Source organism: Neoarius graeffei, chromosome 7 (genome assembly GCF_027579695.1).
Source record: "Neoarius graeffei isolate fNeoGra1 chromosome 7, fNeoGra1.pri, whole genome shotgun sequence".
NCBI lineage: Eukaryota > Metazoa > Chordata > Actinopteri > Siluriformes > Ariidae > Neoarius > Neoarius graeffei.
The window spans coordinates 59,828,896-59,847,912 of NC_083575.1; the positions used below are offsets into that span (position 1 = coordinate 59,828,896).

General features: G+C 41.2%; 1 protein-coding gene across 2 annotated transcripts in view; it reads left to right on the forward strand.

The window, feature by feature from the left end:
* Positions 1-934: 934 nt before the first annotated feature.
* slka (STE20-like kinase a) overlaps positions 935-19,017 on the forward strand; it is a 32,952-nt gene continuing 14,869 nt past the window's right edge. For both annotated transcript variants that reach the window (XM_060926125.1, XM_060926126.1), the window contains exons 1-11: positions 935-1,906; positions 9,410-9,574; positions 10,900-10,948; positions 11,942-12,091; positions 12,345-12,417; positions 12,613-12,807; positions 14,919-15,000; positions 15,107-15,238; positions 15,373-16,524; positions 16,606-16,736; positions 18,487-18,610. In XM_060926125.1, coding sequence (XP_060782108.1) covers positions 1,757-1,906; positions 9,410-9,574; positions 10,900-10,948; positions 11,942-12,091; positions 12,345-12,417; positions 12,613-12,807; positions 14,919-15,000; positions 15,107-15,238; positions 15,373-16,524; positions 16,606-16,736; positions 18,487-18,610 — 2,403 coding nt within the window. In that variant the 5' untranslated portion in view covers positions 935-1,756. The remainder of the gene's footprint in view (positions 1,907-9,409; positions 9,575-10,899; positions 10,949-11,941; positions 12,092-12,344; positions 12,418-12,612; positions 12,808-14,918; positions 15,001-15,106; positions 15,239-15,372; positions 16,525-16,605; positions 16,737-18,486; positions 18,611-19,017) is intronic.

Here is a 19,017-nt window from a genome sequence, read left to right on the forward strand (position 1 = left end):
TTCTGTGTGGAGTTTGCATGTTCTCCCCGTGTCCGCGTGGGTTTCCTCCGGGTGCTCCGGTTTCCCCCACAGTCCAAAGACATGCAGGTTAGGTTAACTGGTGGCTCTAAATTGACCGTAGGTGTGAGTGTGAATGGTTGTCTGTGTCTATGTGTCAGCCCTGTGATGACCTGGTGACTTGTCCAGGGTGTACCCCGCCTTTCGCCCGTAGTCAGCTGGGATAGGCTCCAGCTTGCCTGCGACCCTGTAGAAGGATAAAGCGGCTAGAGATAATGAGATGAGATGAGAATGCTGTATATATATATATACTAGACTAGTATATATGAGAGAGAGAATGCTGGATATATATGGTTAGCGCTGTCACTTCACAGCAAGAAGGTCCGGGTTTGAGCCCTGTGGCCGGCGAGGGCCTTTCTGTGTGGAGTTTGCATGTTCTCCTCCGTGGGTGCGTGGGTTTCCTCCGGGTGCTCCGGTTTCCCCCACGGTCCAAAGGCATGCAGGTTAGGTTAACTGGTGACTCTAAATTGACCGTAGGTGTGAATGTGGGTGTGAATGGTTGTCTGTGTCTATGTGTCAGCCCTGTGATGGCCTGGCGACTTGTCCAGGGTGTACCCCGCCTTTCACCCGTAGTCAGCTGGGATAGGCTCCAGCTTGCCTGTAACCCTGTAGAAGGATAAAGCGGCTAGAGATAATGAGATGAGAATGAGATGAGATATCATGATCAAGAATGCAGGCTTGGGGTTACTACTACTAATAATAGTGGTGGTGATATTCCGTTTGAATAAAAGGTTTTATGTTATTTTATTTTACATTTTCTTATTTTTTTCAGTTAACCGGTTGTGTCACATTACTGTTCCCCCCTACAACATTACTGCTGCACTTCTAGTTCCTGTTCAGTGAATGTGTCACCGGCTGGCTGCAGTGCGCATGCGCAGACTCTTTCTTCATCTTCGGTCGCTGTGCACGCGCCTTCTCCATCCAGCGACAGCGCCTCATCTTTTTGTAGAAGTTCCACTTGAGCAGAATGAGCTTTCCTGCCAGTCAGGACGGGGGATCGACTCGACACAACACCCTGTTCTGCCGGGCCGAGTAATGTGATGTGTCTGGTAGTAGGGTAAAATAGTGCGGGCTCTTGTTTTAGGCCTATTTTATTTTCTTTCTTTAACCAGGCGAGAGGGAGAGAGAGAGAGGGGCAGCGCGGCTGGGCCGTGACCGTTTGTTTGTGTGGACTGACTGTTAGCTAGCAGCTTTCCGCCGAGTTTACACTTCAGCATCCGTTCTCTTCTATTTGGACTCTATATTTGCTGGATAAGTAAACAGTTTTATTGATTTTCACGTATTGTCCGACGAAGTGAAGCGAAATTTCTTGTGAAAGTGGATTTTCTTGATGAAGGACCAAGCTCTCATTTTGGTGCTAAACCCGAGAACATAAACAGAAGCTGGCGCTAGCCGAAGGAGGGACTACTATTTTGTATCTACGGCTGGATTCTCCAGTACCGTTATGGACATGTTTATGGATATAACCTACAAAGTTTCTCAAAATTGCTCAGTTCTCAGTAGTCTAGTAATTTCCGACACCTCCAACGTAAAGTAGAGCGAACTCTATCTTGTACTTTTATCTGCAGTATAATTAATGCGTTCAAGAGTTAGCTAGCTAGTTAGCAAACTTGGTTGAATTAAGGTTACTAGCTGCCAGAGTTAGTTTTATTATTATTATTATTATTATTATTAATTAGCAGGTTCTTGAGCGGCAAAGATGTCGTTTTTCAACCTGCGGAAGATATTTAAGCTTGGCATCGACAAAAAGAAGAAACAGTACGAACACGTTCATAGAGACGTGAATCCGGAGGAAGTGTGGGAGATTGTAGGAGAGCTCGGAGATGGAGCCTTTGGAAAGGTCTACAAGGTAAAGATGTTGTTGTTTTTGGGTTCATCTATAGAGACAGACACCACCTAGTCGTTTTTCACATGACTGCTTGTTGGGTCAGGCTGCTCAGCTCTCCATGACGTTTGTCTTTGTCTCTGTCTGTTAATCATTCTGACTCAACACACACTTTTGTACAGAATTTATGGAGGAGTGTACAAGCTTCTTTTGTAATCTTGGATGATATGCCAGCCTTGTGCAGGGATCCAGTCCTGGAGGAACAGAGTCCAGAGTAGTTCGGTGGTGTAGTGGTTAGCACGGTCACCTCACAGCAAGAAGGTTCCGGATTCGAACCCAGCGGCCGGCGAGGGCCTTTCTGTGTGGAATTTGCATACCCGTGTCTGCATGGGTTTCCTCCGGGTGCTCCGGTTTCCCCCACAGTCCAAAGACATGCAGTTAGGTTAACGTGGGGCGGCCTTGGGCTGACGTGCCCTTGAGCAAGGTACCGAACCCCTGATTGCTCCCCGGGCGCTCTAGTGTGGCTGCCCACTGCTCTGGGTCTGTGCGTGTGCGCGTGTGTTCACTGCTTCAGATGGGTTAAATGCAGAGGATGAATTTCACTGTGCTTGAAGTGTGCATGTGACAGTTTTTTTTTTCTTCCGAATACTGTAATGCTGATCAGGCATCTGATTCAACACGTTAGGTTCCTTAGCAGGTTTGGTAGGTATGTTATGTACACTCTCGGAAATGAAGGTACCACGCTGCACTTTTCCTTGTCGCTGCAGTGATCCCTGTAATCTTTTACCTGGGGGAAGGTCCTTGTGCTGAACGAAACTTTTTAAATGTACAGCGGTCTATTAATGTCCTAATTGTGCACTGTAAATTATATACAAGGAAGGCACATTTCCTTGAATGTAAAATATACACTGAGATGTGCAGTTTGGTCCGGGGATTTTATTTTTTTTAAATCACCAGGGATGGACCAGTCTGATGGTGTGATTGGATTTGATTCAGATCGTCAAAGATGACATTGTGCACAATCTGGTGACAAAAGCTTTCTGAAAGCAGGATGTCCATCACAGATGCAGCCCTCTGATATTTGTATCGTAATGATAAATTAGGAGCTGTGTGTCTTTTGAAATCAGCAGCGAAGCTAGAGTCTGGCTCTCCAGGACTGGTATTAATGACTCCTGCATTCATTAATGTAATAGGCTGCCAGCATTCCCGTATTATACGTGTAAGGCACAAAAGACTATTGACAAGGGTTTAACTGTACTATGAGACAAAACAGTTGGATCTGGAATATGATGCGTGGTACAGATGAACTTGTGGTCAAAAGGGCATAAAGACCACACAGGTTTGTGCCACACCTCTTGTTTTTGTTTTTTTCTTCATCTGTATTTTTGACCGCTGATGCTATTTTAAGCCTGTAGCACAAGAGAGGTTATTTGTAAATTCAAACTAGTGAACGGTTTGTGGTTCAGAAGAAGCAGCCTTTGTCACGTGCACACTTGAGCACAGTGAGATTCGTCTTCTGCATGTAACCCATCTGAATCAGTGAACACATGCATGCACAGACATAAGTGAGCAATGAGCGCACACACCTATCCAGAGCACTGGGCAGCTATGCTACAGTGCCCGGGGAGCAGCTGGGGGTTCGGTGCCTTACTCAAGGGCACTTCAGCCCCATGTTAACCTAACCACATGTCTTTGGACTGTCGGGGAAACCGGAGCACCCACGAGAACACACAAAGTTTGCATCACCGTGCTGCCCACCTGAGTGTGATCACTGACTATGTTCACTGCCCAGTTAACACATTTTGCACACTATTGGAGCACTTAATCACCAAACTGTTTGATTCCAGCTAAATGTAAATTGAGGGGATAAAATGTAGATATGAATTCAAGTAGATCAGAGGAAGCAAGCTTTCCTACAAACATTTTGCCTGCTGAGCATATGCTGTAAAGTGTTTAGATTAAAAAAATAAATGAACTAACCATATGCATTCAAGTGAAAAACAAGTGGGCTGCATGATAATGGGTAAAATAATGCTCACTAATTGATTGGTCAAAATGTGAACATAGATGATTGATTTTGCTGAGGTTAGTCTTAAGTTCAAAACTGTTAATGCAAGTCGATACTCTCATTGATGGCTTCTCAAGCACATAGTCAGCATGATTTTGTTATTTTGCCCTGTCATGGAGGGCATAATACATTTGTCATATGGTTGAAAGGGTTTTCTTAAGATGCTATCCAGTTCACGTTTTTGGTATAATGACCAAAAGAAGGTGAAATTTGTCTGACTCTGATCCCTATTCACCAAATAGTGCAATGTTTTGCAGTGATGTCTGAATTCTAAGTGGAAATCCTATTGACTGCATAGCGTGCTGTATTATCTATAATGCACTATAAATCTAGTCGACAGCTGATTACATACTGCTCCCCAACAGAGTTTTTTCTTAACTTGAAATGTAGTTGTCGGGATGGATACTATAGCATGTGACTGTGTGTTGCTTAACCGTCTCTAAACCCAACAGGTACTTAAAGGTGGGGTACGAGATTTTGGAATAACAGTTCCCGCAAGCCGTATTTTGAAAAACAAGCCCGCCCTCACCATGCTCCCACCCCCCGCGTCTCGTTAAGTTAGAGTGTAGAGAGCTTGGAAAAAATAGCTCAAACTTTCTCATTTAAACTGTGTTTTCAGCCCCAATTTTCACTCCACACACACAATTTTCTCAAAAGTAATAGCCACACTTGTCCTGATTCACACAATGTGTCTACCTACACGATAGGACTTGCAGTTTTTGAATGAGAAGCCTGAAAGTGAGGAGAGGGCAGGCGCGCACCCCATAGACTCCCATTATAAACGTGGCTGAAAAGTCACTCGTCTTTAACTTGCTCTAGTGACCTCATTTTTTACACTACAGACAAAAAAAATACATCAGTGTGTTCAGGAGAGCCTTGTGGCGCTCACTGTGAAAGAATTTTGTGAATATCTCCTTCCGTTTTCGTGTAAATCCCTGTTGTTTGGAGGGACCTTTTTCTGTGCATTTCTGTCTCTCCCTGCTCAGTGCGCGGGTTGGGGGAGGGGCTGCTCTCTCTCTCTCTCTCTCACACACAGAAGGGCCGGGCTGCTCCTGGGTTTCAGTCTGATTGACGTGTCAGTATCCAATCATTTTGAGGTGGTACCTCGATAGGATTGGATGGCGTTTTTCCTTTATTTTACACTGTAGACTGGATTAAAATATTTCGTTTTTGGGTCAAACCTTCTATTGTACTGCTTGCAACATGGGTGTGAGGAGCTTTTCAAGCAATATGGTAAAAAATACTCCTGAAAAAAATCTCATACCCCACCTTTAATAATGTATTTAATACTGATAGTCATTTTGAATACTTGTGTATTTTTTGGGGTTTCTGGTTACTAGGTGATTTTATTTTTAAGTAATGGTGATTTGTGATGTTCTTTCTGGTGCGCTTGGTAGTAAGTGTAGTGTGAGTTCAGCCCAGTGTCTTCCTCACTGTTGCCTTCATATAGAACACTGTATATCAGGGGTTGTGAACTGGAAGACCATGAACTAGGTATGGACCTGAGAAAGTATTTATGCAGGTATAACTGAGTACTAGTCATTGCTCAGAGACTCTAAACATCAGCCATTGTAGCTTGTGCAGAAGATCAATCTGTTTGTTACTTATCTGGACCTTTCTAAACAAGGAATTTGGTGTAATTGGGACTTTTTTCATCTCATCTCATTATCTGTAGCCGCTTTATCCTTCTACAGGGTCGCAGGCAAGCTGGAGCCTATCCCAGCTGACTACGGGCGACAGGCGGGGTACACCCTGGACAAGTCGCCAGGTCATCACAGGGCTGACACATAGACACAGACAACCATTCACACTCACATTCACACCTACGGTCAATTTAGAGTCACCAGTTAACCTAACCTCCATGTCTTTGGACTGTGGGGGAAACCGGAGCACCCGGAGGAAACCCACGCGGACACAGGGAGAACATGCAAACTCCGCACAGAAAGGCCCTCGCCGGCCCCGGGGCTCGAACCCGGACCTTCTTGCTGTGAGGCGACAGCGCTAACCACTACACCACCGTGTCGCCCCCGGGCCTTTTTTCAACAACAAATTTATAGTTGAATACTTCTGTTCAATGTAGTAAATGTTGACTGAATGAGTGCGTGAAGGAAGAGTTTCAGACTTTAATTCTCTGTACAATTTGTTAACCAATTATATTTTAGTCGCCAAACGAGCTGGTGGTCAAATACTGATTAACGTTGCATTTTCATATAAATGTGATATGAAGTATAAACGGGCACATAATGATTCAGCAGACGGGTTTGTGGCAGAGGCTCTCAGCAAGTGTCCCTTCCCATACTCTACATCAGAACAGAGTGAGATGGATGGGTGTGGAAGAATACTGAGAGCATGTGTCACACCAGAGGACTTTTCCTTATAATATTCCCACCCTCAGTGCAAACACCAGGTTTTGAGTAGGCTCTGAACTAGGCTAGGTGAAACTGCGTTTCAATGTCAATATGGTACTGTATTTATCATAGTCAGATGTTTAACATTTGTGTCTTTATGTTAAGTGGAAACTATGGCCTAAAATTGCAGCAGCAGTGTAAAAACTATCTTTGTTGTAATCATGTTCAGAAGATCAGCAGATCTGTATCAGACGTGCTGTTTGCAGGCTGCTGTAGCTTTGAGAATGTCATGTTGGGTCAGCTCCCTTTTAAGTTGTGTAAAAGCTGTATCCGTTTCCTCACAGATTACAGAAAGGAGAGGTGTTGCCTAGTACAAAGAAAAGCAGTGTGAGAGGGTATGATGTAAAGCTTTGTGTAAATAGAAAGTCTGAGCCACACACACACACTTGTTTGTTTTCTCCCTCCACTGTTCTGTTTCGTTCCCCTCCCGTATCCATAAACATTACACTTGAAGCTCTTTCCAAAACAGGCTCGCAACTTCCAGCTGTGTAGGAACTAGTGATTGGAATCGTCACTCCTCCCATTGCTGACTTAAAATAGATGAGCTATAACACACTGCTTTAACGGTACACACTCTTTATCAGAGACTGGACATGAACTGAATCTGAAATGAAACTTAATTTGACTGTAGTGAAATGAGTCTTTAGATGAGCATACACGATTAATCTGTGCTCGTGTACAGTGAGGTTCCTAGTGCTGTCTCAAACAGTTTGTGCCACACCTCTTGATGAGGTAACTCCATTGGGTTTCCTCTTTTTTTTTTTTTTTGTTTTGCTTTTTTGAAGATTGAAGCTATTTTAAGCCTGCAGCACTTAGACACACTTATTTGCAAATTCAAACTAACAGCTGGTTTGGGGTTCATTGCATGTTTAACCCTTGTAATTTGGCGATTTAAGTGTTCTAATGTAAGGAAATGTTATTAGCTATTCAGATTTAACCTTCAGAGGTCTGTGATTTTATCTTTGCCTGTATTTTGATACCTAGTAGGTTTAAGTGTCGGTAAATATGATCCTTTTTAAGCGTAGATGGGTTGTTTACTCCATGCCGCAAGGTCTGTGATGGCAGTCGCACCATGAAAGATCATGTCCTTCGTATTGATATTAATTTAGGAATAATTTGAGGTAGAGACATACTATAAAATACACTTGTCAGAGAGCCGGGGGGGGGATCACAATTTGAAATGCATTCATAGCTTTATAGTTTAGCCTGCATGTATGTACACTACCAGTCAAACGTTTGGACACCTTATAATTCAGTGGGGGGGTTTTTTTGTTTGTTTTTTTTTAATTCCTTAAGACATTTTCTGTCTTAAAGTAATGATGAACTGTCATTTGTCTTTATGTACTTGAGTAGTTCTTGAAATAACTTTTTTTTTTTTTTTTTTTTGACGAGGCACACCCGGTTAATTGAAAAGCATTCCAGGTGACTCCCTCATGAAGCTGGTTAAGATAATGCCAGCTTCAGTGCAAAGTGTCAAGGTAAATGCTGGCTACTTTGAAGAATCTAAAATATGAAACATTTAAAAAAAAAAAAGCTCTTTTTTTGTTTACCACATAATCCTGTCTGTTATTTCATAGTTTTGATGTCTTCTGCAATGTAGAAAATGGTCAAAATGCAGAACAACCTATGAATGAGTAGGTGTGTCCAAATGCTTGACTGGTGCAGTATGGGTGTTTCTCCATCTCCTCCCTTTGTGTGTGTGTGTGTTTTTTTTTTTTTTTTTTTGGGTAGTAGAACCTGTTCCGTTGTGTGTGGTCATTCAGCAACAGGTTTGTGTGCATTATCAACCTTGTGTCAAAAAAAAATCATAAAACTTCACCCGTAAGACTGTAAACTTAGATATCAAAGTGTGTAAAGTAGCCCTTGTCCTCTGAGGGTTAAACTCCAAATCGGAGTTCTGATTCACTCCATATTTGAGCGCAATATTTTCCACACTGTTAGAAAGCTTAATCAGCAAAACTATATACATTAGGGCAGCATTTAATTTTTTCTGATGACACACTTTTTTTTTTAAATTCAACTTAATTATATGTTAATGTGGCTGTCTGGATTTTATTGCTACTGGAATCAACACTACATGATGATTAAATATAAAGATCAGTTGATTAGATAAGATTTGTATATGTATTAATGTAGGTCAGACGAAGCAAATTTTCCCATTTGATGTTTTGCATGTTATAAAGTGCGTAAAGGATAAAAAGTGAACTGACCATACGCCTTCAACTCAGACAATAACTGAAGTAATAATAGGGCTACAGATAGATAAATCTTTGAATCAAATACTCCTTCCTTAGTCGCATTCATTTCTAAATGTTAAATAGAAATATGAACATGGCAGTAAATAAAGGACTAAATAAATAAGCAACCAAACAGGGTTAATCAGCTGGTGAGTTTGAGTCGGTAGCAAAATGTAATGTTAAATAACTTTACACGTACACCTATACTGCAGTATAATGCATAAAATATTTGTAGTACCTAAGATCTAGATGCTATTATGTCCTCAAAGTTTGAAGCTTTCTTTTAATTACCATGGTTTTTGTTCTTAAAGACGACTTCTCCTTTCTTCCGTTTAAATCTCATATACAGTTGTGACTTGGCATATTTAGGTTATTTGCATGTTTTTGGACCACTTTTTAACCCCGCCGACAGTAGTCGGAGGGGTTATTATTTTCACCTGCGTCAGTCTGTGTGTGTGTATCTGTCTGTCTGTCTGTCTGTGTGTCTGCAAGATATCTCAAGAACCAATGGATCGATTTGGACCAAATTTTGTACATGTGTTGCCAATCACCCAGGAAGGAAACCATTAAATTTTGGAGGTCAAAGGTCAAGGTCATGGCAGAACTTCGAAATTTTCGCCCAATGTATTTTAATAGGGAAAAGGCGGGGTTTGCACTCGTTAGTGTGTCCCTGTCTAGTTTTTTCTTCTGTCTATAATTGTAAAGCAACCTTGGGTTTTTAGAAAGGCGCTATATAAATTGAACCTATGATTATTATTATTATTATTATTACTTTTGATGTGTATTGAATCATCTCGCATGTATTTTGTTTCAGGCTCAGAACAAGCAAACAGGCATCCTTGCAGCTGCTAAAGTGATCGACACCAAGACAGAGGAGGAGCTGGAAGACTACATGGTTGAGATAGATATCCTTGCTTCATGTGACCATCCATATATAGTCAAACTGCTTGACGCATTCTACTTTGAGAGCAAGTTATGGGCAAGTAGCTTCTCCTATTTTCGATCACTTAAACAGGCTTAATTAGTTATGTGCAGGTTGTGTGAGCTGTGTATCTTAATGTAGATATACTCAAATATGCACATGCTTCAAGATGTGGAGGAAGTGAAAAGCCATGTTGCTACAGGTTGTGTGATATGAGTCAAGAACTTTACAGCAGCTTTCATTATACAGAAGCCCTCAGTCAATAAGTAATCAATGCTGTATACTTCTCTTTCCTGAATTTGCAGTTTGTAAAACACTTTGCACATAGCTGCTTAATTTGCTCTTAATGGGTGATGGCTTTTCAGTTTGTTTTATTCTGTTCTCTCCATGTGTGGGTTTTATTTATTTATTTATTTATTTATTTAAATAAATAAATAAAAAAAGTGAATTCTGCTACAGAACTCCCAAAGCAATTAGGTGCAGGCAGTTTCATATGGCGCCCACTCTATGCACAGTGTATGGGAGGATAATATACCATTACAAATGAGCAAAGAAAGTGTTTATGAATTAATTATACACTAGTCCAGTTCGCTTCTGCAGACTAATCAGAGGGGATTAATGCACGACACCCATGAACGCTCATTTTTACTTAACTGGGAGAAGGATTTCAAGTCACTCGGCTGTTAAAAGCTTTAAATATAGTATGGAGTGTCTGTGAGAGAGATTTAAAATATTAATAAAACCATGAGCAGAATCTGTATGCTGGCCAATCATTAGTTTGACTGTATATAGGCATCGAGCAAGAAATAAACAATATTTAACTGATCTGTAAATTGTAGTTTTGTCGCAATCAGGCCGGCATTTCTCTCCCTTTCCTCTTCATTGTGGTTCGTACTAAAAGAACATAATACACAGTTTATATTGATTTTGTGCATACCATTTTGAAGGCCCTCGGTAGAATGACATGGTGGTTTAAATTACAAAGCTTTTACCAAAGTTTGCAATTTTATACCTTGCCAGTGACTGCAATTCCTCATAATGGTGCATAATTGAATAGTCGCTGTCACAGTTAATCACCAGAGGACCTGATCTGTCTGAATTTGTTAGATTTTGGAATGCATTAAATTTAGATTGAAATCTAGCCATTTTCTCTGACTATGTCTGGGATTAAATTTGGTCTGGGGTCAAAATCAGTTGATTGTGAGCATCCGTTTTACCAAAAGCTTTATAGTATGTGTAGTGTTTTGGGTTTTGTTTTTTTTCTCCGCCCATTCTTACATTTTCCCTGATTGGATGAATTAATTGTTCTAGGACGTATCCTTTAAAACAATTGAGTTTGTAATCAAGTTTCTTTCTGCCCCTTCTATCTGTCTGTTTTATAGATACTTATTGAGTTTTGTGCAGGAGGTGCAGTTGATGCTGTCATGTTGGGTGAGTTTTATTTTCTTTGTTTCATCCCAGGGTAAAGAGAGATTTCAGAACTGTTGAATCATTAAAAATTTCTTTCTAATAAATTTTGCTACATTCCGCTGAACCTCACTACCACACAGTAGGGTACACTTACTTTTCAAGGAAGGTCCAAGTATATAATTATTGCAGCTCCAGTTTCAAGGAGTGGTTACTGCAATTCAGCCTTTTTCTGCTGTATTATTTGGATGTGTTCCTAAATCCTCATGCAGAGTTTTTCCACTAAATGTTTTGGAAGTAGAGGATGCTTGAAAAATGGAAAGACAGATTGCAATGCTTCTGAGAGGCACAAGTAGCGGTCACAATTAGCCACATGTTTAATGGATCCTGTTCTTAGTTTTAAGTCATTTCTCTGTTTAGATTGTACAACTAGTTAAACACACAGCTTTTTCTCTTATGGTGTTATGTTTTTCATGTCCCTCTGCCTTCATCTTTCACTGAAACTGAAACACTTGTAGGTGCTATTCATGACGAGGTATGGGTCTCTTGAAAATGACTTGGTTTGAGCGGTAGAATTAGACCGCTTGATTTAGTGTGTTAGTGTAGACCTCAGTAACCCTCTTATCAGGGACTCGGCCACAGCTCCTTCACAAGGTGCAGCGTTATCAGCTATTCAAGGGCAACAGACTAGTATAAAGTATCATTCAACTAAATAGTGCCTTATTTTTCTGCAGAAGTTTTTTTTGTAGTCAAAAAATTGAGGTTGCAAATTCAAAACAAAGGGGGGGGGGAGACGACTCTTATTCAATTCGTATAGCCACTTCAGCCTAGGAGGCGGCATGACTTCAGTTGGTAAATTAGGTTAAATGTCAGAAATGGCAAGATCATTAATTATTTTCCAGGAACCTTAATGAATTCCTTAAATAATATTCTATAACCCTTTTTTTTAATAAGTATGTAAAGTTTTATATAGAACTGCATAAAATAAAATGTATGTTTTTGTGGTCATTTGTCCAGAGCTGGAGCGGCCACTGACAGAGCCACAGATCCGTGTGGTGTGTAAACAGACCCTAGATGCACTGGTGTATCTTCATGAGAATAAGATTATCCACAGAGACCTGAAAGCTGGAAACATTCTGTTTTCTTCAGATGGTGATGTCAAGTTGGGTGAGGGTTTTTTTTTTTTTCCCTTTTGTTTTCTCTCCTTCCCATCTGTGTACACTTTGATTGGGGTTCCACTGAGCATATATTATTAATTTGTATATAAAGTATGACTGCATCAAGGCTGCAATATTCATTGAACAATGATTGTAAAATGTAATACAGCAGCAGCTTCTGAAAGGCTTCTTTAAGTCTTGTTGCCTCCAGTTTACCAGTCATCAAACATGTATCTCTAATCTGGGTCAATGTCTCCATTTAGCTGACTTTGGAGTGTCTGCAAAAAACACTAGGACTCTACAAAGAAGAGACTCTTTCATTGGAACTCCTTACTGGTTAGTTATCTGCTCGAGAAAACTCCAAGACAAGTATATTGTTTTATATGGTTTGTTTTAAACAGACGGGAGTGGTAATGCCAAAGACACAAAAACAGACAACTAATTCCATACCAAAGAGTTTTTTTTTTCTGTTCTTTTACATTCTCTTTCCCCTACTTTAATCTTTTTGTTTCACCCCTCTGGCGTCTGTAGGATGGCCCCTGAAGTGGTGATGTGTGAGACATCAAAAGACAGACCATATGACTACAAAGCGGACATCTGGTCCCTTGGGATCACGCTGATCGAGCTGGCACAGATTGAGCCGCCCAATCACGAGATGAACCCTATGAGAGTCCTGCTCAAAATAGCAAAGTCTGAGCCCCCTACACTCCTGCAGCCCTCTCGATGGTATGGCTGCAGAATCACAGCTATGATTTTTATTATGTGTTTGTTTTACATGTATTCAATTGCCAGACAAATTTAGTCAACCAGGGATGAGAATTTTCCGCCGATCGGCGGATTTCCGACTTTTTCAGACCAAAATGATCGTTTTTGAGATCGATGTAAATCCGTTGAGAAATTTTCGTGTGTGTGTGTATGATTAACGATCTGTGGTCACCTTATAACGCAGACATCCCAAGTCTCCCAGAACTTCCGGGAGTCTCCTGCATATTGATAGAAGCGAGCAAGAGCGTGCGCGCGCAACGTTAAGGTCTGCATCACGCATCTTAGAATGTGTGCGCGCGAGGGAGACTGTGTGCAGTGTTGCCAGATATTGCTGACGTTTTCCATCCCAAAATATGTTCAAAACCTTCCAAAATGCACTTAAAACCACCCAATGTGGCAACACTGCCTGTGTGCCTGTTCATGTAGCGCATGCCAGACAAAGAGCATCCTGATTGGGTTACTCAGCAAAATAAGCCAATCAGCTTTCAGTGTGGGTGGGCTTTTATCCCTTTTCTCGAGGACCGACCGGCATAGCAGAGAGAGAGCGCGCGCCCCAAAAAACGAAAGTACAAAACCCACTTCAGCTCAGATTACACAAAAGAATCTCCCTGTCTAATAAGGGTAGAAAATAATGAGTTTTGCGCGATGTACTGTTTGCAGCAGTGGTTTCAGCATTGCCCATGGTGGCTTAAATGATTGTAAAGGACATGTTGAGGTGAGGAGTGTCATTTCATGTGCATTATATTTAGGTCTACAACAGGCTGTCATGAAAAGACCAAACTTATTGAAGATTTCCGTAAAGTAACAATGTATGAATATACATCATGTATATCAAATACACGTCATATATAAGTGTGTATCTTTTTATAAATGAGGTTAGCTTGTCTAATGTAGCATGTTGGGGAGAATCATAGTATCATATCTATATTTCTGATAAAATTTTAGGTATGATACCGTGTATAACTCTCCTACTTATTGCTCATTTCATAGGGGGACTGGGGGGAATTGCTGGCATGTGCCGCGCGGGCGCGTCTGCCCACATTTTTTTAGGCCGAGATGAACTTATAGTTTTTGATGTAAAAAAAATTTTCCAATTTGTAATGCCCATTGTACATGCCTGTTCTTTAACTCAAAATCACCATCTCGATCTTCAAATTGACCGTATGGTATATGCATTACATTACACAACATCCTGTCTAGATAAAACCTAGTTAGTACACACAACAGTTGAAAGGGAAGTGATGAGTGATGTTGAATGTTGCCTGCTTAATATGCAAGAGCTCCTGCTACCATGATAACATCAGAAGAAAGCTTCAGAGAATTATATGACGGAACTTTTTTCTGGTTTGCACTTCATTGTAAAGGATTAGAGTATTCAAAGACATGAATAGCAAAAATGCAGAAATATAATACTGGTGCATTGATTTTTTGAAATCATCAAATGTGAATTGATTAAAAACAAGTCTCTTGCACCATATTAATCATTTTCACCTGGTAGTCCACCAAGAAGGGGAATTTATTTCCAAATACATTGCAACTTTTTGCTGATAAAATTTAATGGTTTTGGGGTAAAAAAAAAAAATAATAGCCAAAAATCATTAGCCCCTGGAACCCATGGGCCCCGTCCCCCCTGGGCCATTGGTTTTTTCAGACTTTTTAAATAATTTTCATTCTCATCCCTGGTCAACTATAAGTGAGGCAGAATACAATTTGAACATAGAAATGTCAGTGGTGCATTAGCAAACAAGTAGTGGTACCAAAAACCAAACAAACAAGCAAAAACTATAACATTCACTTGTTTTGAGTGAACGGGTGTTTGGGTGTGGGGTTGTTTTTAATACACATAAAGAGCCCATAAATCTTTGACATAATGATGTGTGCAGGCTGCAGGCAGCTGAAATGAGTAATGATGAATCAGTTTAGCAATCGCCCACCCAGAGCATCTCCATATGGGTAGCCTAAAAGTGAACAGAGCTCAAGTGATTGACGTGTTCTAAATCTGAGTCATGAAACATTCAGGTTTCTTTAGTTCAAACATGCATTTTCATTTGATTTCTTGCTGGACTGAACAGGTCTTCCGAGTTCAGTGATTTCCTGAAGAAAGCTCTGGATAAAAATGTAGACCATAGATGGAGCGCAACACAACTCCTGCAGGTGACCCATCCATAAAGCATGAAAAGGCCTCTACATAATAAAGTGTGTGTGGGGGGGAATAAAGTTTTTCCCACGTATTTTAATGGCTTATATTATTTTATTTCAGCATCCATTTGTTTTAAGCGTAACTGACAACAAACCTGTCCGTGAACTGGTTGCTGAGGCTAAAGCAGAAGTGTTTGAGGAGATTGAAGAAGGCAAGGAAGAAGAAGACGACGATGAGACCGACACACCCCTGGTATGTGTATTTGTTAATTAGTAAACAGTTATGGTCCATATGCTCTGGTGTCCATTTTGTTTTATGCATTTCATGCTTTGTGTCTTATGCATAATACTATTCACAACAATTTTATCATTTCTTTGTGCATGTAGGATGTGCGGGGACATAAGCGTGCACTATCTGAAATCAGCACTGGCAGCACAGAGGACGAGAAGCTTTCTGAGAATGCGTCTATGCTGGAATCGGTCACTGAGAAAGCTGAGCCACAGGCAAAACCCGAAACAGCTGAGGACAGTAAGAGGAGCTCAGCTGTGGCTCTGGATTCCTCCGAGCCTGACCATGCTGAGGGAGAGCACATGGAGGCAGCTGCAGTGGCAGACCTCAGTCCTAGAGACTCGCATGCTGGAGACAAGAGCGTGTCAAGCCAAGAAGAAACCCAGACTTCAGAATGCCCTGCTGAGGAGAAGATTCCTGAAGTTCCAGAGACCCAGAAAGATGCTGTTCAGAAGACCGTGACTGTCAGTGAAGAGACTGGAGAGGAGGAGGAAGAGCAGATTAGGACGACTGAACCTACTGAGAGCTGTGAGGAAAAGAAAATGGCAGATGAACAAAACGATCAGCAGCTGGAGGAGGAAATGAAGCCAAAACTCTTAGTACAGGAATGTACTGGGCCTGTAGAAATAACCGAACCACAGCACAATCTGCCTGAAGAAGCTGTTACTGAGCAGGGTGAAGTGTGCATGGATGACGCAGAAAAGACGGAGAACTTGGTTGAGACTGAAGGAGAGACCGAAAAGAAGGAAGAGGATGTGCAGCAGGATAAAGTGGGAGAAGAAACTGGTGTTGACATGCCTAAAGAGGAAGTGGAAGAAAAGAAGATACAACTAGAAGCTGAAGAGGACCGACCTAAAGCTGAAGTAGATGCTCAGGAGTCTATACAAGAGGAGAACAACACTGAGTCAGTGACCAATACAGTTGTGAAAGAGATTCCTGCTGAGACGGAGAAAATAATGAATGAAAGTAAGACCTCTGTGGATGTGTCACCTGTTATCATTAATGGAGAGAAGGATGAGGTAGACCATATGTCAAAGAAAACCACAGAAACAAATCATGAGCAGTCTGCATCCCCTGAAGCAGCTACAGAGAATGAGGTAGACCGGAGTAGAGCTGTGGCAATTAAACCCGATATTGAGAAGGATTCTGATTCGGGAAGCAGCTCTGCAGCAGATACTAACAGCATTGACATGAACCTGTCTATCTCCAGCTTCCTATCCAGAAGTAAGGAGGGATCTATTTCTGTACAGGTAAGAATATCACAATGTGCCCTGATAGATTATTCACCTTTTATGAAATTGGCTCATGTTCATGAGGTTGTACTTACGCAGGATGCCAAATACCAGAAGAAGACTCTGAAAAAGACACGCAAGTTTATGGTGGATGGGGTGGAGGTCAGTGTCACCACTTCAAAGATCGTTACTGATAATGACACCAAGAATGAGGAACTGCGGTTTTTAAGGTAATATTTTAAGTGCCTTTTTATCATGGTTTATTAAGCATCTGGGATTTTTTTTTTTTTATTTGCATTTTTTTTTTTTTAGTTTTTAATTCACATTAACTACAACCCCGATTCCAAAAAAGTTGGGACAAGGTACAAATTGTAAATAAAAACGGAATGCAATGATGTGGAAGTTTCAAAATTGCAAGTTGCTCAAGTTTAGGGATAGGAATGTTAACCCATTCTTGTCTAATGTAGGATTCTAGTTGCTCAACTGTCTTGGGTCTTTTTTTGTTGTATCTTCCGTTTTATGATGCGCCAAATGTTTTCTATGGGTGAAAGATCTGGACTGCAGGCTGGCCAGTTCAGTACCCGGACCCTTCTTCTACGCAGCCATGATGCTGGAATTGATGCAGTGTGTGGTTTGGCATTGTCATGTTGGAAAATGCAAGGTCTTCCCTGAAAGAGACGTCGTCTGGATGGGAGCATATGTTGCTCTAGAACCTGGATATACCTTTCAGCATTGATGGTGTCTTTCCAGATGTGTAAGCTGCCCATGCCACACGCACTAATGCAACCCCATACCATCAGAGATGCAGGCTTCTGAACTGAGCGCTGATAACAACTTGGGTCGTCCTTCTCCTCTTTAGTCCGAATGACACGGCGTCCCTGATTTCCATAAAGAACTTCACATTTTGATTCGTCTGACCACAGAACAGTTTTCCACTTTGCCACAGTCCATTTTAAATGAGCCTTGGCCCAGAGAAGACGTCTGCGCTTCTGGATCATGTTTAGATACGGCTTCTTCTTTGAACTATAGAGTTTTAGCTGGCAACGGCGGATGGCACGGTGAATTGTGTTCACAGATAATGTTCTCTGGAAATATTCCTGAGCCCATTTTGTGATTTCCAATACAGAAGCATGCCTGTATGTGATGCAGTGCCATCTAAGGACCCGAAGATCACGGGCACCCAGTATGGTTTTCCGGCCTTGACCCTTACGCACAGAGATTCTTCCAGATTCTCTGAATCTTTTGATGATGATCTGCACTGTAGATGATGATATGTTCAAACTCTGCAATTTTACACTGTCGAACTCCTTTCTGATATTGCTCCACTATTTGTCGGCGCAGAATTAGGGGGCTTGGTGATCCTCTTCCCATCTTTACTTCTGAGAGCTGCTGCCGCTCCAAGATGCTCTTTTTATACCCAGTCATGTTAATGACCTATTGCCAATTGACCTAATGAGTTGCAGTTTGGTCCTCCAGCTGTTCCTTTTTTGTACCTTTAACTTTTCCAGCCTCTTATTGCCCCTGTCCCAACTTTTTTTGAGATGTGTTGCTGTCATGAAATTTTAAATGAGCCAATATTTGGCATGAAATTTCAAAATGTCTCACTTTCGACATTTGATATGTTGTCTATGTTCTATTGTGAATACAATATCAGTTTTTGAGATTTGTAAATTATTGCATTCCGTTTTTATTTATAATTTATACTTTGTCCCAACTTTTTTTGGAATCGGGGTTGTACATGCCCCTCAGGCAAAGGGGTGTGTGGTGTGGGGTTTTTTAATTTAACTTTTTTTTTTGGTGGTTTGTTCAATTATGTGTTCTGTAAAAACATACCAGACTCAATAGGAAACAAACCAAGAGTATCTTTCTTTCTTGGTAAACAGACTAATAGGTGTGAAAGTGCTCATAAGATGCCATTTTCAAATCTTGTATTTTAGTGTTGTGTTAAGTGAAATGATGTCGTGTATGGTCCTGCTGTAGGCGTCAGGAGCTGCGTGAGCTGAGGCTGCTACAGAAGGAGGAACAAAGAGCCCATCAACAACTCAGCAATAAGCTCCAGCAGCAGAAAGAACAACTGTTCCGACGCTTTGAGCAGGAGATGACGGTTAGTGCCTTCATTGTCTTTACGTGTTAGTTTGTTTGCAGCAGGATCATCTTCACGTTCCTTCCTCTGGTCGAGGGTGGGATGTGATGAAATGCCATTGCTTCTGGTTTTGTGCTTTTCGTATTGCCTCTGTGTAAGTCATGCCAGTCCATTCCCTGATGTTCGTAACCCGTGATATTCTGGGCCGGCCTCAACCTCTCCTGCTGTTTATCTGGCCTTCCACTAGAGTATGATGGAGGCTGTCATGGCTAACTATATGACCAAAGTACTTGAGTTTTCTCTCTTTAATTACGTTCAGAAGCATTTGCTTAGTACCTACCCTCTTCAGCACATCCTCGTTTGTTACTTTTTCAGTTCAAGAAATCTTTTTCATACGTCTGTAAGCCCACATCTCAAAGGCCTCAAGT